This window comes from Harpia harpyja, chromosome Z, assembly GCF_026419915.1.
Source record: "Harpia harpyja isolate bHarHar1 chromosome Z, bHarHar1 primary haplotype, whole genome shotgun sequence".
In the NCBI taxonomy this organism is placed as follows: Eukaryota; Metazoa; Chordata; class Aves; order Accipitriformes; family Accipitridae; genus Harpia; species Harpia harpyja.
In genome coordinates this window covers 34100494-34119906 of record NC_068969.1, presented here as the reverse complement: position 1 = coordinate 34119906, position 19413 = coordinate 34100494, and the positions used below count along the sequence as shown (strand labels likewise).

The 19413-nt window shown below is 37.2% G+C and overlaps 1 protein-coding gene across 5 annotated transcripts in view; it reads left to right on the top strand.

Moving 5' to 3' along the window:
- XRCC4 (X-ray repair cross complementing 4) overlaps nucleotides 1-19413 on the top strand; it is a 182310-nt gene that overhangs the window by 86496 nt on the left and 76401 nt on the right. The window contains exon 7 of one of the 5 annotated variants that reach the window (XM_052775781.1): nucleotides 7485-7573. The exons of the other annotated variants lie outside the window; for them this stretch is intronic. Within the exon in view, the coding sequence (XP_052631741.1) occupies nucleotides 7485-7558 (74 nt within the window). The 3' untranslated portion in view covers nucleotides 7559-7573. Of the gene's footprint in view, nucleotides 1-7484; nucleotides 7574-19413 lie in introns of those variants that run through there. 5 annotated transcript variants of the gene reach the window in all.

The window sequence follows — 19413 nt, the reverse complement described above, 5'->3', positions numbered from 1 at the left end:
AGTCATGATGTGTATGCAATGATTGCTAAAATGTAAAATGTAGTTCCTGACAGTTTCAGTAGCCTTTAAAAAGGGGAAAGAGAGGAGGTTTAACAGCTATAAAAAGACCCATGTGCATAAATAGAATAAAAATGTATTTATAGCAGAATTAATTTTAATTTGTCAGTGAATTTCTGGCCTCATGAAGGTGCTCATGAAACTTAATTTGACTAATTTTTCCAGGACTAGAGACTTGTAAAGTGTGTGGGATACAGCAATTGTCCATACTACAATACAAGATGCTTAGCTGTGAATCATATAAATTTTGGCATATTTTGGCAAGCTAGTAGGAATATGCAGGACAAATGCTATCAAAGTTTTAAAACTGCATTGACACTTGCATATAGCTATTGTAAACTTCCCATCAGGTCTGCAAAGTTTGCTATGGGTTCTGTCACTGGAGCTTTCTATTTCCACCATAGGTAAAGGTACTCAAGAGAATAACTCATTACAACTGTTTACTGTGCATACTGGGAACCAGAAGTGTTCAAGGCCTTGATACCAGTGGTATTCAGCTTTGTAACTCATATGAGCCTGTTTGTTGAGGGCTTTATAATATAATATAAAGTAGGCAGGGCTTCACACAGATTTAGAAATTTGCCATTGCAGAAAGAAATTATTTTGTATTGTACTACGCTCTTCAGTTCAGAAATCTTTGCTTTCAAGTGGTATTTGGTCAGTTCAGACAATATGAGGCGAAATACTTCACATTTAGCGAAAAGGCAAGGGGAGTGGAAGGTGTTGATTCTTTTTGCTAGATTCAGTAGGACTTAATTAGCTCAGTGAGTTTTCAGACAGACATATATATTTAAAAATAAAAACAACCCCCCCACTGCCCTACTCAGGCAATCATGATGGACTGGACTGATCAGTGTTATAGGAAAAAAATAGCAACTGTATTTTTATTTGAGTTGTAAACAAAACTGTGCCTTCTCTTGCCTTTGAGGGATACAATACTCAGGATTTTGATCATGACTAGAGAGTTCTTTCAATTGCAAAATTTGCAAATAATACGAAGGCTATAAACTTAATCGTTTGGGTAACACACTCAAGTTTTTCAAGGTAACGGTATTCTTGAGCCTGCACAATGAGTATCGCTTAGGTCAGTTGATACTCTTCCTGTGTACACAGCATTCTCTTCCCATAGACAATAGAAAAGCACAGATAGGAACTGAATATCTTGGCGTGGTCTAGGATTTTCACATTCAAAAAGAGTTCTAAGGTACACTGTGTCTCTGTGAAGAAGACAGTGATTCAGGGGTGAGTGACATGAGAGGGTAATGAAGCTCATAGCTACATCAAGCATCAAGGACTGTAAGGCATAAAAGTTAATACAGAGAATGTTTGGGTTTTTTCTGTTTATCTGTAGTTTTCCTATCTCTTAGTCCAACATTACATTTCTTTTCCTTTTGGATTTGGAATGTCATTGTGTGGGTTGCAGGAGTCAATAAGAATTAAAGGATTTTTGAGAATGTTTTAGTACATACTGGTGAAACCCACAATCAAGAGAGAAGATCATAATTTAAAAACTGCTTTGAAGGAAATAATTGAAGGCAAATGTGTATACAGACACATATACACATATTAAGCATGCATTTGTATGTGTGCATGTCCAGAACTTAAAAAAGCAAGAAGCTGATGCTGGTTGTCATAAATAAGAAGTAGGAACTGCTGGAAATGGCTGAAGAAAGCCACATGATATAAAGGCAGAGAATCTCAGGCCAGGAGGTAGAAGGCCAATGACCAGTCTTCAAGTCAGTTGAGAACATATACGCAGTTGTTACTGTGCAATGATAAAAAAAAACAGTAGTAGCTGAAAAAGAAGCCATGTTCAGTAAGTGCTTTTGGTTTGCGTTTAGGGGGAAAACTAGGTGTAGTTGCGTCATAATGTACTTCCGTTCTAGCAACTAAGGGGGACATGAAACAGGAGCTGTGAAATGTAGACATTTTAAAATTAGCCAGTCAGAATATGTTGAACTGCAGAGTTTAAAAAGCTGCCTGGAAATTTTTCTTTGCTACCAGTAATTGTGGGGAGTTTTTTTCTAGAATTTTTGGGGCACTGAGGGCATTCCAGGGGATTTGGAAAAAAGCTGCTAATATTTACCAAAAGAAAAAGTAAATTAAATGGAACATTCAAGTATGAGTGTATCACCCTGGTGTTGATCTGATGCAAATATTGGAACAGGACTCAATGAAGAAAAATAATAAGAAAAGGAATAAGAATGGTTAATTCCAGTCTTTGTAAAGGTACAGAAATCAGAGGTTGAAAACTCATGTCTTCTGTGATGAGATTACCAGCTGGCTGATGAAAGTAAAATTAGTAAAGTAATAGACTGACTTCTGTAGGATATCATGCTGCACCACATTTTAATCAAGAAATTGGAACATGGAAATTAACACATGGTAAATAGATTCTCAAATGAGGTAATATGTCTGTCTCAAAATATAAATGGAAAGTTATCAGTCCTTGTATCTGAGGAGTGTGAAATTGAAGATGTGTATAATGTATATAAACCAACTTGTGTTTTGTGATACACCAACTATAAACAAAACATATGCATTCTAACACACTGTAATGTGATTATTTCCAGTCCTTTGACAGCTGTGCTTCACTTGAGAATACAAAGTGTCTCAAGCTTTGCTTTGCCTAGCTCCTTCTGCCACAGAAAGCTGGGTGCCCCCAGGTGGACCCATCATCTTCCCCAGGTGGACCCACCCAACAATGCCAAGAGCTATTTGGACAATTTTCACACTCTGCTCCACATTGCACCCATTCTGGCATGGTGGCACTGTCCTGTCTGGCCTTGTGGGAAACAGGCTTGGTCTTGGCCCAGGTTAGTTCAGTTGATCTCTCTCTGACCTCTTATCAGTTTATAACTTCCCAGTGCTATCTGCCTCACCTGATAGGGAACCACTGGTCTAGAGTAAGGATACACTGGAAAATGAAGAACATGTAGAAAATTCTCTGAAGCAGCAATGACTTTATTTAAGAAAACAAAAAAAACCCCAGACATTGAGTGTGAAAATAAATAAGCAGATTTGCAGTGTTAGGGTAAAAGGGACCAATACATGATTTGGCCCCTTGATGCAGTGCTGCGTCAAGTTTGGACATCAAGAATTGAAGGAAAATGTTAGCAGGTTGGGGATGATAAAAATGTGATAACAATGGAGGGATTAGCAAATGATTTAAATGAAATGCTGAGAAGTACCTTAAACAATTGTTGTTTTCATGGTCTAAAAGAAACTACATTGCAAAGTGATGTGATGGTAGATGGTCTTTCTGTCCAGCAGATACAGGTGTTTAATGAACTTGAATAACTGGAACTTAACATTAGACAAAGACAAAAGTGGGACGTTATGCCTGACAGGATAATTAACTGTTAGAACAGTGTCCATCACTGCCAGTGTTGAAATCATGATGGCATGCTTTTAATAAAAAGACAAGATCTTGTTCATTTAAGCATGAACTTAAAAGTAATATACAACCTGTTATGTTGGGCATTGCAAATGGCTTTTACTATGACAGCTTTTCCTCTATAACAGCAGATGAATCGCAGAATAGAACCATTTCTTGTGCCTTTACAAAAATGAGTTTACTCGTGCATGAATGCTCAGTAAGTCTATCAGGTAGGTTTTCAACCTCTGCACAGCAGGTGATTACATTTATTTGTTCAGCTTCAGATAAATTTTGTGTAGAGGTCTTTTCCCTACAATAGCAGTTAAACTGTAACCTAAAAGTTTACCTAAAAATTTATGGGTTTGGCACTTACAGTACTATTTGTAGACATGATTTATGGTTTACTTTTTGACAGCAGTTTCTACTTCATAGCTTAAAGCCAAAATCAACTGAAACATGGTAGTTTTTGTCTCTAATCTACATACTGATGTAGTTAATGCTTTGTATTGTAAAAGAACAAATTAAAATTGAATTAGTAGGTATTTCAGTGTAAAGCACTCCGGAAAACAACTGATGTATATGAGAAGTACAACTTTTAGACATAGTACAACTTCTATAAATAATACTGTATGTCTTTCTATACAACAGCTTTGCCCATCATGCCATGAGCATGGGGGAAATTTATTTGACATATTGGTTAGGATTGTGAATGTGAGATTGAAAAAGGCACACAATTCCTGCTTTCACTGCAGTTTAATAAATTCTTAAGCAGCAGCTATATATGATGTGCCAGGTCCTTGTAAACACCGGTGAGCTATTGTTTGAGAGTTTCTGCTCTGGAAGGACAGGAAGGGAATCTTCCTGCTGTTAAGCAGTTCTTCATGAAAGGGGAAGTGTGAATGTTCCTTGGAAGCAGGGGGAGGTTGCTTTTGGTTTGCTTTGTTATCTGTTTTACTGCAGGATTGGTAAGATTCTAGCTGAGCCACCAAAACCAGATATAGTTGTTGCTTTCACTACTGATACTTTGCCAAAGTTCCAGCAACTTTGCAGGTGCCTCACACTTGAGACTGCTGATGTGCCCTCTCGTTGTTTCACTCCTCCCTCAGGCCTTGCATCTAGTCTTGCACTTCAACTCTTTAAGCAAATATCTGATATTTTGTTTAGCTTGACTGGTGTCTAGCATTTTTAGGGCCATCACTTTTGATTGGGACCACTAGGTCCTGTGATAGTAGAAAGAATGATACACACACACAGATGAGAAGCACCTAAAGCAGGCTTGGAAAGATTACAGCGAGATGTTGATTGGAATAAGACTGTAGTTCTTTTCATGTTCTGTTGCCAACAGGACCTGTTTTTTTAAAAAAAAGGGAAAAAAAAAAAGGCTGGAAATTGCCAGTCTGTATTTCTCTTAGCCCACAAGAGTGACTTGGTGACTCAGCATGATGCCTCCACACTGACGCAAGAAATTTCTGTCATTTTAGAATGCAGAAACCCTTATTCTGATTAAGGACAATCCAGAATGCAAGCCAATTGTTGCTGATTCATCTTGCTTCTGCTCAGTGCTAAATTTTACTTTTGTTATTTACTCTAGCTATTGAGCCCTTTCTCCTAGGGGACCTCAAATGACAGTAAGATTATCAAACTTAAGAAAACATCATTTGATGTCATGATTAGCAATCATGCCTTTGTTATACAAACGAAACCCTTTTATTAACTGAAAAGTACTTTAGCGGTCCATATGTCAGGAAGCTTTTAAAGCAGGAGTAAGGATTGGGTAAATATTCATCCTTTCTGCTTCCTTCCCTGGAACTTGAAAGGTAGATGAAGGGTAATAGTTTCCCTCTTCACAGTGTTGGAAGATGACCAGAGAAGAGAAGGTTATTCCTCTTCCCAGGTATACAACAAAACTGCAGGGAAAGATGTTATATACTGAAATCTATAATAGATATGATGGATAATATAGCAGGTGGGAGATAAGCAATGGAAGAAATTATTTTGCAATTTAATATTGTTATTTTCAATTATAATGCTGTTATATGTGGCTGCCTGTAGACAAAACAAGGCTACTGGGCACCAATTTATAGTCATCTTGCTTTGTCTCTATTTTGTTTTCTCTTGCCCATGAATTTGTTAGTCATATTTCACATAGAAATCAGTGGAAGTTACTGCTCCTTGGGGTAAGGAAGGATCTCATGATCTGTCCTGTTAGATTAAATGAAATTTTATGTTCTGTGTTTCTTGCCATATGTGTGGAAATATTCTATATTAAGTGAATCCTCAGACTTTCAACGCTCATACTTTTTCTACATGTTTGATGATGAGGATAGATTCAAAATTGCTTCTAATAAACTCGCTATAATGCCCAATAGAAATAAGAGCAAGCACCTTGCCATTTTCCACTGTTTTACTATGCAAATGTTCTCATCCCCTTCATTCAAGTTCCTGCCTTGGGGATTACATGTTGTGCCTTCAGGAGGCTATGGCCCTTTAAATTTAATTAGTTCTCTTGTGTACTTGAAACCACTGATGGCTTGATACTGCTGGTTAATAAGCTTTGATCAAACTTATTGTAAAAAAAATGCCTATTATAACAGCACCGGACTGTGCTGTGCAGTTAAAGTTCCATCTGTGAAGGCTTCTCTTTTAAAACTGGTTTTAAGGAGTTTTAGAACTGGCCATTTGAATTGACTTCAGGCTTAAATTATTATTTTATTTTTTTGTCAAGCTATAATTGGAAATGGTTCATCCCAAGGAATCTCATTTCCCTTTCCCTTAAAGCCGTAGGTACCTTTTTATCTGAAACTTGATATTGATCCTTTTTTGATGCTTTCCGTCTGTGTTATACTTGGTGCCATGGTCAAAATGCATTTACAGTAAAAATATCAATGTTTCATGTCCCTTTAAAAATCCTGTTATGAATATTGCACTGAGAGGGATTAATAAGGTATTACTTAAAAATATTACTGTGAAAATTACCAAAGCTGCTTATACTTCTGCATACACCTTCTTATTGTATGTGCTTCAGTATATAAAGTAATGTAGCTGAATGTGGTTGCCTCTAAACGAGTCATTATTTATTCAGTGACTTGATATAATAATGGTGATATAATCATAATGGATTTATGCTTTAGTAAGACTGTTGCAGATTACTAAACTTGGTGACTGATCAAAAAAGTAGAGTACCTAATGACGACACTACAGGTTAGGTGCAATAGCATTGACTAATATAAAATTTAAAAATGTTTGTTGTTGTATTATCCACATATTACTAAATGTTACATATAAAGGTACATTATTTCCTTGGTGAGCTGTAAATTTTTTTGAAGTCTAATTAAAGCTCTGCTTAAATTATCAAATTAACTGTCTTTATCAGATTTAAGTTAAATTGTAAGACTCTGATTTTTCGAACCATTTCCAGTCCAGGCTGGAAATTCCAAGCTTAATGCAGTTCTATGAATACTGTTGGGTTTTTTCCTCCACTTAAAAACAAGGCTAGTTTAAACAGTTCAGCCCTGTACATTTAGAACAGAGGTGGAATTATGTCATGTTTTTTCTTTGGGTTTAATATATCCATGCAAAGTGGAACAAATAACATAAAGTTCTAGTCATTAAAAAAAAAAATCAAAATCAAATCCATTAATGAAACAGTAACTCTACAAATTTTATCTTCTTCCATGAACAAACAAACAGGTTTTCCCCCTAAGGAAGCAAACTATCTATACGTTTGTACCTGGCTTGCTGGAGTTCTAATGTTCCCTCTACTTCTCTTCAAAATGTGTTGTACTTTGCTATGCCTTGAGAGCCTAAAAGTATTAAGCAGCGTTAGGCAGAGATAACAAATCCTCATTGTATTTATGTGGAGTACCAACATGTTCCTATGGGACACATAAAGGAAATGTAGAGCCTCCTTCTGTTCTTGCTCATATTTCACACCAATGTGACGTGTACCCAACAGCTCTGTAATTAGAGCAGAGTTGGACATAAATTCTGTGAGTCAAGGCACTTCTGCACTGAGCGTGCACATTCTGATACTGGATTTCCTTTGCAGAATCCTGTAACTCAGCCATCTATAAGACAGCACTAGTTTGGTGGGACCCTTTCTTTGTTTTCTCTTCTTCATGAACTACAGAAGACCTATTTCAACACCCGTTGGTTGAGAATGTAATTCATCAGTTGTGAAACTATAACATTAGTGGTGCTGGAGTGGTGCCACGAACAGCGCTGCTCTGTTTCATCTTCCTTCAATAAATAGTTAAACACCAACTCCTTATCAGGTAAATAGGAAACTTCTGCCAGTCATCAATAATCTGCCTGGGGTAATCCCCATTCTAACACTTTTGTTTATTCTTCTACTTTTAAGTCACAGACTCTGTGTGTATTTGTTTAGTATCCAGCGTAATGGTCCTTTTGGGATCTGCTGTAATTATAAGAATTAGCAATAATTATTATTCTTATACCAAAATATGCTTCAATACAAGTATTATGGACCACAGAAATTACCGAATGCAATGTACAGTGACAACAGTGCTTTATTTTCATCTATGCAAACCTGCCAATGAAACCGCTCTACCACAGTTTCATTATGAACTTCATACCACATGCCTGCTCTAAACAATTCTTTGAGTTGCAGGTCATAAATTTGTTTTCCAGAAGGTACAGTCAGAGGTTTACTTTTCCTGGGGGTTGTTTTGGAAAGGTAAAACAGAGCCAGAGTCTCCCCTCCCCTTCCCCTCCCCAATCCCCCCCCCACTTTCCCTTCTCTTTCCTCCCCCTTCCCCTGCCCCTTTCCCCTTTTTTTTGGTAAAGGATTTTTTACTTTATCATGAGTGTTATGGTTTAACTGTTTTTACTGTAAATAGTAATCAGGTTTAATTCAATGGGAATTTTTTATTTTGTGTTCAGTTCACACCATTTATTATGATAGTTTTCTTGTGCATGTTTACAAAGCTAGGTATTTGCTTTTGGTGTCTGGATGGTTTTATATAGACATGTAATTCAGAGAGGAAGAAAAGGCATCAAAAATATTTAAGTGTACTTCATGTTATACTGAAAACAAATAAAACAATTCACATGCAAATAACACAATGCATTTGTATTCCCTTCCCTCTTAGAAATATGGATGTACTTTAGAAGAGTTGATCTTGGGTTTAGCAGTATCAGCTCTTGGAGAAGTATCCTTTCATCAAAGAGAAGTATTGGTTCTCGAGAAAAACGGTTCCTGCAGGGGTACTGATAGCACATTTCTGTAATCCTGAACAGTAGGATAAAAGCCCTTATCTTCAGCTATTGAATAGGCTGCATATCAGTGGCAACCAACAAAGCCCGGATACTGCAGATTCTTGCAGACCAGAGAGTCTTGTGTTAGTTCAGTGAGCAGCACATTAATTTTGCTGGCATGACTTGAAACCTGTGGCTGTTACACATTTTATAACAGCTCTTCTCACTTTAAGGTGAATATTTTGTAGGTTGTCTTCTTAAACTTCATGTTTCATGTGTGTTTTGTCATGGCTGGTAGTGACTCAAGTAATCAAAAGTTTCAACTGCTGTTTATCCACACTGGGGTTTTTTTGTTTTTTTTTTTTGTACAGTAACAAGCTTCCACTTCTGAATTTTGAATGTTGCTTTCTCTCTAACAAAATGCTGGAAGGGCATTTACTCTGGCCACCTGTGTAACATTCACTGGAATACTTATCTTAATTACTTCCCAACTGTATTACAATGTCTCATTCGAGCAAACAGCCTATCTTGATTTAAAAGCTGGGTTGCTGAAGACAGCACTATAACCTATGGTTGTTTCCTTGATTTATTACTTTTCTATGTTAAAGCATGCATCCTTGTTTTTAACTTGAAATTTTCTCAACTTAAGTTGACACTGTGAGTCTGGCAGGTCTTTGCTAGATTTAAGAGTTGGTTTCCCTGGTTGGATTTGCTTCCTGTAGCCCTTTTTTGTTTCTTCAAACCCAGTGAATGCTTAATTGGAAATATAGTTTATGTCTAAAGAAATGTCAACATCTTCATACTACATAAAATAAGAATAGAAAAGGATTTTATTTTCTTTTAATCCTTTAAAAAGCCTTTACGAAGAAGGTAATCCCTTTGCTCCATGAGCTAGAAGTCACGAATGTAATATTCCCCTAAACTTTTTGTGGTTTTTTTCTTTTTTTTTTTCCTTCTTCCCTCCTTCTCTCCTCTTCTATCCTCTTTATTTTACTGGATATTTTTGTTATTTATGTCCATCTCAAGTAATAGGTGCTGTCATAAAAACACTTTCCTATTTGCCCATTAGCTTTTACTCTTAAAATAGCACAGAGAACAATCTAAAAGATATTGAGGGTGAGGTGATAAAATTGAATTAGAAAAAAGTTGCTTTAATTAATAGAAACCCTAAATAATACCTCTGATACACAAATTCCACTGAAATCATTTGGCATGATGCCAGAATTCTTGGAAGGCAACTTTTTGTTGAGCATTTTACTGGAAAGCTGAGAAGTTCCTTTTCATCTTTAGGATGAAAGGGTCTCCTGCAGGACCCTTTTCCTCAATCTGCGTAACACTACACACATCACATATGCAATTTTCATGTAGAATATTTGTAAAAACTAGCATTCGTAAAGCTTAGAAGGGAAAAAATGGCTTTAAAATACTTCAGAGACAGTAGGCAAATGACATCTGTAATTATTACTCCAGTTTTTTTAGTGCATTTTGCTATAATCAGCTTGTTTTTAAAGATTAACCCGAGCTTGTTGATTTATGCTCCTTTACGTACAACAGGCCAAATGATCTCGTAAAGAAGCTATCAGTTACAAAGCCTATGTTCAAGCAGATCAAACGTTAGGTTACACACTCTGAAAGACAGCTTACTCACATGTGACCTGATGGAGGAGAGACATTTTCAAAACTGGAGCTGTCAGCAGCATCTTATTAGTTTTTTGACTTACTGTATAAATTAAAGGGAACAGAAGATATAATGCCAAATCAAAAGTATTGTAAACTCTGTCTTCTGCTGTTTTTAATTGGGTAGAGATTAGAACCCTACATATCTGAAACAGAGAATGTATTCTTTACACTTACAAATGTCTCATTTTATTTACATAAAAATACATACGTTTGATTTATTTTACTCTGGTATGATGCACATAACGTGACAAATGCTAACCCCCTGTAAAGAGCAAAATGGTAGTTCGTGAGGTTCAGAGCTTTACATATATATGTAGGAAGGCAGGTGCAAAACCCACTTTCTAGTATTTTGCAGTATATGTTCTAAGGATCATTTTTACTGTAGTTAGATTAAATCTCTATCTGAAAGCTGTATGGTCAGCTAAAATGATGATATGAGTCTGTGCATCCTGAATACAACTCCCATGTCTTAGAAGCTAAAGATTTAACTTTTCTTTAAACAGGGTAGATTTAAATAAAAGCATGATCAGAGACGGATTAGTCTTTCTGTACTTTTCTTGCCTAGTTCAGAAGTCTTTACTTAGTGACACCTTTTCTGATATTCCTGTGAGACAGCAGTTAGTAGGTGTGGTCTTGATCACCTGGAACTAATCATCATACTGAAATCACTGAGCCTTCTTTTGTATTGTTCACAAATTTAAACCTAGAAATTCACCTTTCCCAAGATGGTGTCCTTGTAGTCAAGCTGCTAACCTTTTCTTCCCTTGTAGCTTATAAAAATGTCATTAATAGTTCATTTATAACTCATTACCAATTCTGTCAGCATGTAAAAAGACACACTATCACTGTCTTGATACAAACAAAATTTGGATGCTCAGTGAGCTGTTTGGTACCCATTGTTCTAGAAATTTGTGCACACATTTGGATATCTAAATATAAATTAAAATGGGTGCCCATTTTAACAGGTGCCAGTCTTTTTTTAGGGAATGTGGGTTAAAATATAGGATTTAGCTCTTTGTGGAGATATCAATTATGTCCAAAATTAACATAATTAAAATGAAAAAGGTACATTAGCATATGTTTATATGTACCAGCATTTTGGAATATATTAAGAATATAATAAAAATTTAACATTGCCAGTTATTCCTTAATACTATTTCTTAGCCTCTCTTAACCAAATAACTGGCTCAATTGTTTGAAAAACACAACCAAAACAAATTAGTCTGCAGTATTGATGTCCATGGCAGAAAATCGGTTTACTATGCCGATTTCAATTGCCTCCCACTTTACTGCCAGGGCATACCTTTGTTTAGTTTGAGAGAAGAGTTTATTTTTTATTTATGAAAAATATTAAACTTTCTTAGCACAAAAGTGAGTAAGTACCTCATTGGCAACTGTACTGATAGCTAATCATCTCAAGTTTCAAGAATGACCAAAGTGACTTCCATGGTTTCATTAATTAATCAGTCAATAGCTTGGAAAGTTATTGCATGCAACCAATTCAAGCAAGACCAAAAATCTCAAATCTCTAATGCTCAAACTTCTGCAGAGCAGGCTGTTTGGTTCAGTTTTGGCCAGCTTCAGAAAACACTATGTCCTGAGTGGGTAGAACAGTAAATGCAAGCTGGGGAGGAGGAATGGAGTGGAAAAATGTAGAATGCACGAAAATAAGGAGAGACTAAACTTAAAATAAAGCTGCATTAACACCAGCATTCGATGTTGGTGCAACTTCTCTTCCTCAGATCTGAGCTCTGTAGATCACTAGAGAAAACTGCTGATACTGCACAAATCCCTGTTGAATATGCTTTTCACAGTAAAATACTGGTTTATATTCACCACCACCACCTTTTTGCAAATCAGAGGAGCATTTTGTGTAACTTTTATACCTGCCACCACATTCGTTTTCCTCATTCTCCTCTCACCATGTACCTTTTGCCTACAGCCTTGTCATTAGTTAACCCATTTATGGCAATACATTAATTTTTGTCTCTGTAAGGAACCTATTTGTTTCAAATGGAGAAATAAACTCAACTTGTAGGAGAATACCTCCTAGCAGTGCTTTGGCTGCTAAGCTCAGCTGTGTTCCAGCAGCTGAGACTTCGGAGTTTCCAGGTCTGTTTACCTGGCTAAACTATTGTTTTTGCTTATACAGTGCTGTCCCTAGCTTTCCATCTGCTGATCCTGCAAACTGCAACTGTCTCCAGTGCAATAGGGCAAAAGCAGTGCTTGTTTGGAATCACTCATACTGTGAGCTGTTGTCTCAGTCAGGAAAAAATAGCTCTTTAATCTATAGCCATGAATTGAATTCTCACAAGGATACTCATTACTTAGGTTCCTGGGAGAGAAGGGTCAGGTCATGAGTATCTGATTGCCAGCAATTTCCTTAAGACCTTTCCTGGGAAACATATGAGGCAGGCAATCAGAAGGCTCTGGAGTAGGAGTTGAGAAACACTATGTGAAACAAAGGGGTTAACCTGTTTGTAACCTGGAGGAGTTCTTGCATAAGGGTGATGTTGGCATTCTGGGTGCTCTCAGTTGCTTAAGGTTATTTTAATTTTGTTCTACCATTTCCATGTGTTGTGAATGCAGCTTATTTGCTGAAGACATCGAAATAATTTAAAAGAAAATATGCAAAAACTTAAATGCAAAATAAAGCTGTTGTCTATTCCCTACTCAACAGTTTACTTCATTACACCTCACCAAATATTAACTCCTTTAGTTACACATAAAACTTGGTCTGTTTTAGGAACAGTATCATTAACTATATGGTTCACTAGTAGCTCATCACTCCTGCTGAAAGCATCAAAACATTTTATATGCAATCTTTAAATTCAAACAAGACTTTCAGAATTTTGATGAAGGTGAAAGCTTCACTGCTCTGTCTTTTTTTCTTTAAGAGGTGAAGAGAGGAAGCACATTATAAAAACACTTAGTCACTTCCCTGAAGTTGCCCTGTGGGCCAGGAGACATGGAAGGAGTATGTCCCACAGGAAAGGGGAGAAGATTCGGGACACATCTCTGAGAAGTGAGATACTGGCTTCTCACATCATTGATCAGTGTATGCTAAGGGGAATGTAAATTAAGCAGGTAACAAAAATGTATGCCTCTGTATTTGGAACAGCATATGTAGCATTATATGACAGAGAACCTAACTGCTAGATTGTGTGCAGTAAGATGGAGCATTCAAAATGGAGAACTCTACAGGCAACCTTGGAAAAATCTCATGGAAATGCTTTTTTTCTAAAGCAGTTACATTTTGTGAACCACTGGATGTCCTTTGTTAATTAAGATACCTTGTTCTTGGCTTCCAGTGACTCCTGTTTTCTAAATGTGAAAGGTTTGCAGCATTTTGGGGGGGCATTTCCAGAAACACTGTGTTGATATGGGAAAGAGAAAAAATGGATGTACAATATGAACAGGATACTTGGTAGTAAATAATTTTCTTGGCCAATTTGTTTTTTAAAAAAAATCCCTCAAAATCCACAAAACAGAATTGTATGTGGATCTCCAATGCCTATGGTTTTTACCTGGCTGCTTTTTTTGGTGTGTAATTGCAACACAGCATATAAGAGTTCATTTTATATTTAGTCCTAGTGCTAAACAAAGCTTAGTAACAAGGGCTTTTGTTTGACAATCACCTGCCTCTCCGTTTGCTGAGAAACATCACTTACATTAATTGCTTGGTATCAGCTTTCATCTGCATCCAAAGATGAATCCTCATCCACTGCTTATTCTAACACTGGTCCTTGGTTCAAATTAGCATTAAGAGCATTCAGCTCATTACTTGTTCCTTGGCGAGAAGGTCTGTCACTTACTTGCAGTTTGCTTTAACTGAGACTGATTGTAGGCTGCCCGAAGACTCCATTCCCTGATTTCCTCACTTGACAACAGCAAATCTGAGTCACAATTCCCAGTGCTCACTTGTTTTAAACCATGTAGCAAGGTGTGCTTAATAAACCTCCCTACAAAACACTGCTGCTTGTTTGTGTGGCTGCTCCATGAGAAATGAGCCTTTATGCAGGAGATTAAAAACATGTTGATACTTGTCCTCCAGTTGAAGCTGCTTGTAAATTATATCTGATTTGATTTCAGTTCTGTTCAGCAAAAAGGTCAACTCAAATACTGTCACCTACCTTGATTTCAAAAAGAAAATTCTCACTGGCATAGCTTAGCCCTATTCCTTAATAGAAATTTATACTGTTACAGGTGAGTTTTTTGTGGGGCTACAGCACCCAACTTAACCGTCAACTTTAGGACTCTGGTTGAATTATTAGAGCCAGATGCTCAGGTAACCGGGTGGTGATTTATTACTGACATATATCAGTTAAGACTCTTGTCTTGCTTGTGTTAGAGTAGCACATAAGAGATGAGTGGTGGATTTTCAGGAGTATTACTGAAGCGGCCAGTTGGCTTACTGCAAAGCAATGGAAGCATGCAGCCATGGGGGTCAAAGGAGGTATAACACATGCCTCACAAGCAGAGGAGGAACAGCACTGAAGAGTATCCTCCATGCAAGAAAGTCAAAAGATTTGGGGGTAGAGGAGAAAGGAGAAAAAAGTATGAATGGTCAGTTTTTGAGAAAATGGCACAGGAACAGAAGTGACTTTGCTGATCTAATTGAATGCCTTTGGCTGTTGATTAAATGGCAGGGGAAGGGGGATGGTAAGTTAGGCAAACGTCTGCTTAGCTTTTCAGTAATTATGGCTGTTGAAATACAATCACTTTGGACAAAAAAGCTACAGTTGCTTTTATGTTGGACAGTTTGATAGCTAAGACTTTGAGCCTGTGTAGAAAGCTGAACTGACACTTAGTGACAGAGCAGGTCTGCTTCTGACATGGAATTATAGAGAAGATAAGAAACTTGGGAATTTTTTGATAGATGTAAAATGCAGATGGACCTTTAGATTGAATGAATTTTCAATCACTACACTATGCTGTCATTCATTTTCATATGATGTGCCCTATTTGTATTTTACTTTGTTGTTTTTTATGTCCCCCATGTTTAAAACTGTATCATTAACCAGTGAAATTTAGGAAAGCGTTCTCCCAAGCGTTTGTAAGCTCTGAGAATATTAACAAATTGCTGAACATGCACAAACTGCCATCAAGGTACAGAAGAAAATTAAATACACATCCTTTCTGGGTGCCCAGGAGGGATAAGCTCCTATTGTGCACTTAGCTTTTGCAGATGAAGCTTCTCATTTGAGCATTTTTTATCTTTTCATCAAAGTGGGGAACAGAGAGCTGTGTTCTTTCTGGAATTTCTAGTTTATATTTCCAAGAAACAGTTGAGACTTATAGTTTTTAGGGAGATGTAAAAAGTGCTTTTGGCCACCACAGACTTGATAAAGATTTTTGGCACTTGTGATGTGAATACATCTGTCTTTTCCCTATGATCAGAGATGGAGGTGGGTCATAAATGATGGAAATGTGATCTTTGATTTCCCACCTGCCAGCACCTAAACTGATTTTTTTGAGAAAGAAATGAAAGGTGTTGCACAGCTAACCATTACACTGAGCAGCTGACCTCAATTATTGCAGGCTGATGACATTCACTACATCAGACTAAGGGTAAAATCAGATCTCTATTATGAGTGCTATCATGTCAGGAGTCTCTTGCCTGTGAAACAGGGCAGGGATTAGAAGATTCTCACTGGAAAATTTTTAATGGCTATGAGTGCTTTCAAGCTATCCTTAAGATATTTGGACCATGAGATTGATGTCAGTCATTTTGACAAAGCATCAGCAAGGTCAAAACTGTGATTAGCCTTTCGTTTGTGTGCTTGTGTGAGTGAATTATATTACTTTCTAGGCTGTTGAACTGCTTACTGATGGCTTATTCTTTACTCGGTTACAACACTTGGTTCAGGAACTGCCTAATGAAAAAAAACTTTTCTAGGCATGTGAATATCAAAAAGTTGTTTTAATGTATGAGAACTTACTGATTAGCTTTGTAGCTTAATTAAATTTTGATCATCTAGGAAAATAATAGGTGGAAAAATCATACATTACTTTGGGAACAAGCATCATTCCTGCTGCATTCTGAGAGTCTTGTCCCCTTCATGCTGGACCTTTGAGGAGGCAGTCATTAAGCTCTGGAGTGCTAAGGAGCGGAGCTGATTTATTGCTTCCCTGCTTGTCCCCTAAGACAGGATAACTAAAGATAGAAGAAATACAGTCATCTCATTGTGGGTAGTATATCATCCCTCAGCATATGCCTTGCTTGTGAGGTTTGGCTGATTGAAGTTACTTTTACGTACAGACAATAAGCCAACTCTGCAAAAGTTCCTCTATTCTTTGAAGTGGCATAGCTCGAAGAGCTGTGCTGATCATCCAGATAAGTAGGCACTTTCAGGAGATATTTATATTTTATGGCTTTCTAAAGTTTTTCTGTAGTTTTCTAAAGCTACAGCCCTACTAGGGTTGTGTCTCTGGCCCACTGAGGAGAATTTTCTCTGCATGAACAATGCAAAGTTGCCTTAAAATAACTCGCTGGTAAATTCCCCCTGGGCAGGAGACCATCTGTCAACAAGTCTGTGTTCAGCTGGAAGGAAAGGAGTGGGCACAGGGAGACCGCACCATCTGGGGGAGATGTGCCTTAGCAGGGCAAGGGGAGAACCCACAGTTCCTGTCTTCTGGTGGGAGACATAGTAATAAAATTGTGGCATGGATTAGTGATTTTGCAGCTCTTTTATGAGCTTGAAGGAAGGAACTGTGCCTGTTTCACTCTGTGCTGCTCCATCTTTCTGCAGCAAGGAGTAGCAGGAGTAAAGGACAGATCAAGTTGCTTTTTTTTTTTTTTTTTTTTTTTTACAAAATGGTGAGTGTAAGCTATTTCCCACTTCATCCTCTTCTCTTACTGTGGCTTGCTATAATACTGTAGTACGGGAGAGAAGTGAAATCACATTTGTGAACAGTAGCCACTAGTTCAGTCAGTCTTCACCCTTATCTCAGTGGCAGTGTATTAACCCTGACCTGTGCTATATATCTGTATCCCGTATCTGGGGTAGGAAACTAGAAGGCGAAACAAAACCCAAACCCTTCCAGCAGTCTGGTGTCTCAGAGTTGAGCTGTCTGTGTTTCCCAGTTACTCAGGCTGTATCCATGCTGCTGCAGAAATACACTGACACTTAATTTGTAGCTGCATCTCGGAATAAATCATCCCCTTGTTGCCCATAGATCTCAGGAACTTTAAAATCCCTGTCTGGGGCAATGCAGCACTTTGAACTGCTGAGCTTTCATGGCTATTTATGATAGGAAAGATTCTGAACGCAGTTTCTGGTAAAGAATGGGTGGCTTTGTTTTCCTTAGATATCCTTGGATAACAAGATCAATGCAGTTGTTATTATTAGTAAAAATAGTTTCAGAGAAAATAACAGGTATTTTTGTAGTAAAGACTATTGAGAGTGAATCATGAAGGTACATAGCATTTCCATTTTTATGCCACCAAAACAAGAGGCTCTGAAATGGCTGCCTTGATACGTGACCATGCAGGCTAACGGCATCCAGGGACCAGCTAGCTGCATGGGCTGGAAGCCCATTGTAGCATCCAGGAATGTCCTCAAACTGGCCTGGCCACGCAACTCTGACTTTTCCAAGGTTAGGAAAGTTTATTGTATCAAATGGAATTTCATATTCCAGGATAGGTGTGGTACGTTAACGAGTTAAAATTGAATGTTTTACAGTATAGTCATGGTGATGCTTTTTTCCTTGCTAATTCAGAGCTTATGGGGAGAGAGAAGAGGAATTGACTGTAAGCCCTTTTGTATAATTAAAAAAAAAGTACAAAATTACTATGTACAGCTTGTACTAGAGAAAAAATGGTCAAGAAGGATTCCAGGTATTTTTCAGGTAATGACATTATTCAGCTGCCTTTTCAGGAAATACAATTTAAAATGACTGTGTTCATGCACAGCATGCAGTTAGTCTTTTGCTTTGTTTTGTGTATCTCACCAGCAAGCTATCTCAGAATAATACTCTGAATTCTCAATTGGTGTAATTCATTATAGTTCCATTAACTTCCAGAGAGGCTACTCTGGTTTATTCTGGCTCTGTTTCTGGCCAAAGTGTTCAATTCTGAATATGTAATAAAAGTGTTAGTCATCTTAACAGCCGTTATTCACATTAGTATTTTGTGCCCAGTCCTGGATGTTTTAATGTGTTTCTTGTTGATCAACAAAGAGGGTGTTGTGCACAACAGGGTATACATGGCAAAGATTAGATGTTTCTTTCTTTGCTTTTGAACTTTATTCTGACATTTTCACTCTTCTGCATAGTATTCTCCTCTACGAGTAGTCTAATCAGAGCTGGTCTTCCTGGGAGGCATGCTGCCAAAATAACAGTCAGTACCAGCGACCATAGGACTGAGGGCAGTACTGTGAAGATTTCACTGCTTAAACTGGAGCAGACAAGGAAAAAAACCAATTTTTTAAATGTCTGATTTGGAACTCTGTGTGATTTTAAATTTTTTTTTTTTTTTAAGTCAGCTATACCAGTATAATAATGATTAATCCATTCCAATAAAAGAAAATTACAGGTTCTCAAACGTCTTTTTAGACAAGTATTATGATGGTTAGAAACAATATTAGTTAAAGGCAAAAATTCTAGCATTAAATAATATCAACATTATTATTTCTAAGGATCAAGCTGTCTAATATAGTACTATTTAGGATAGCTGGAGTACTTGTAAGATGTCGCCTGTAATGTGAGAAAATACAATACCAAGACTCTCTGTTGTACGTTTTTTTTTTTTTCTGGGAAAGACTCAAAAATCAAATGATACAATATTTTCTGCTTATAGAACCTTGTTATGGCTTTCTGTCATCCCACACATCAGCCACTTAACCTGGTGACCTTATTCTGATTTTACTGTTACTGAACTTAATTCTGTAAGCCTTTGTAGACTGAAATGCTTTTTTTTCTCTTGGTTCTTCAGAAAATGTCATAAAATCATGCATGCTTTCTAACATCTTCAGCAAATTTTGCTGGAAATAACCCACTAACATTCTTTCTTTGAAGACGTCATGTTTTTATAGTATTTCATCACTAGAATTTAGTATGTGGTTTATATCACAGTGGTC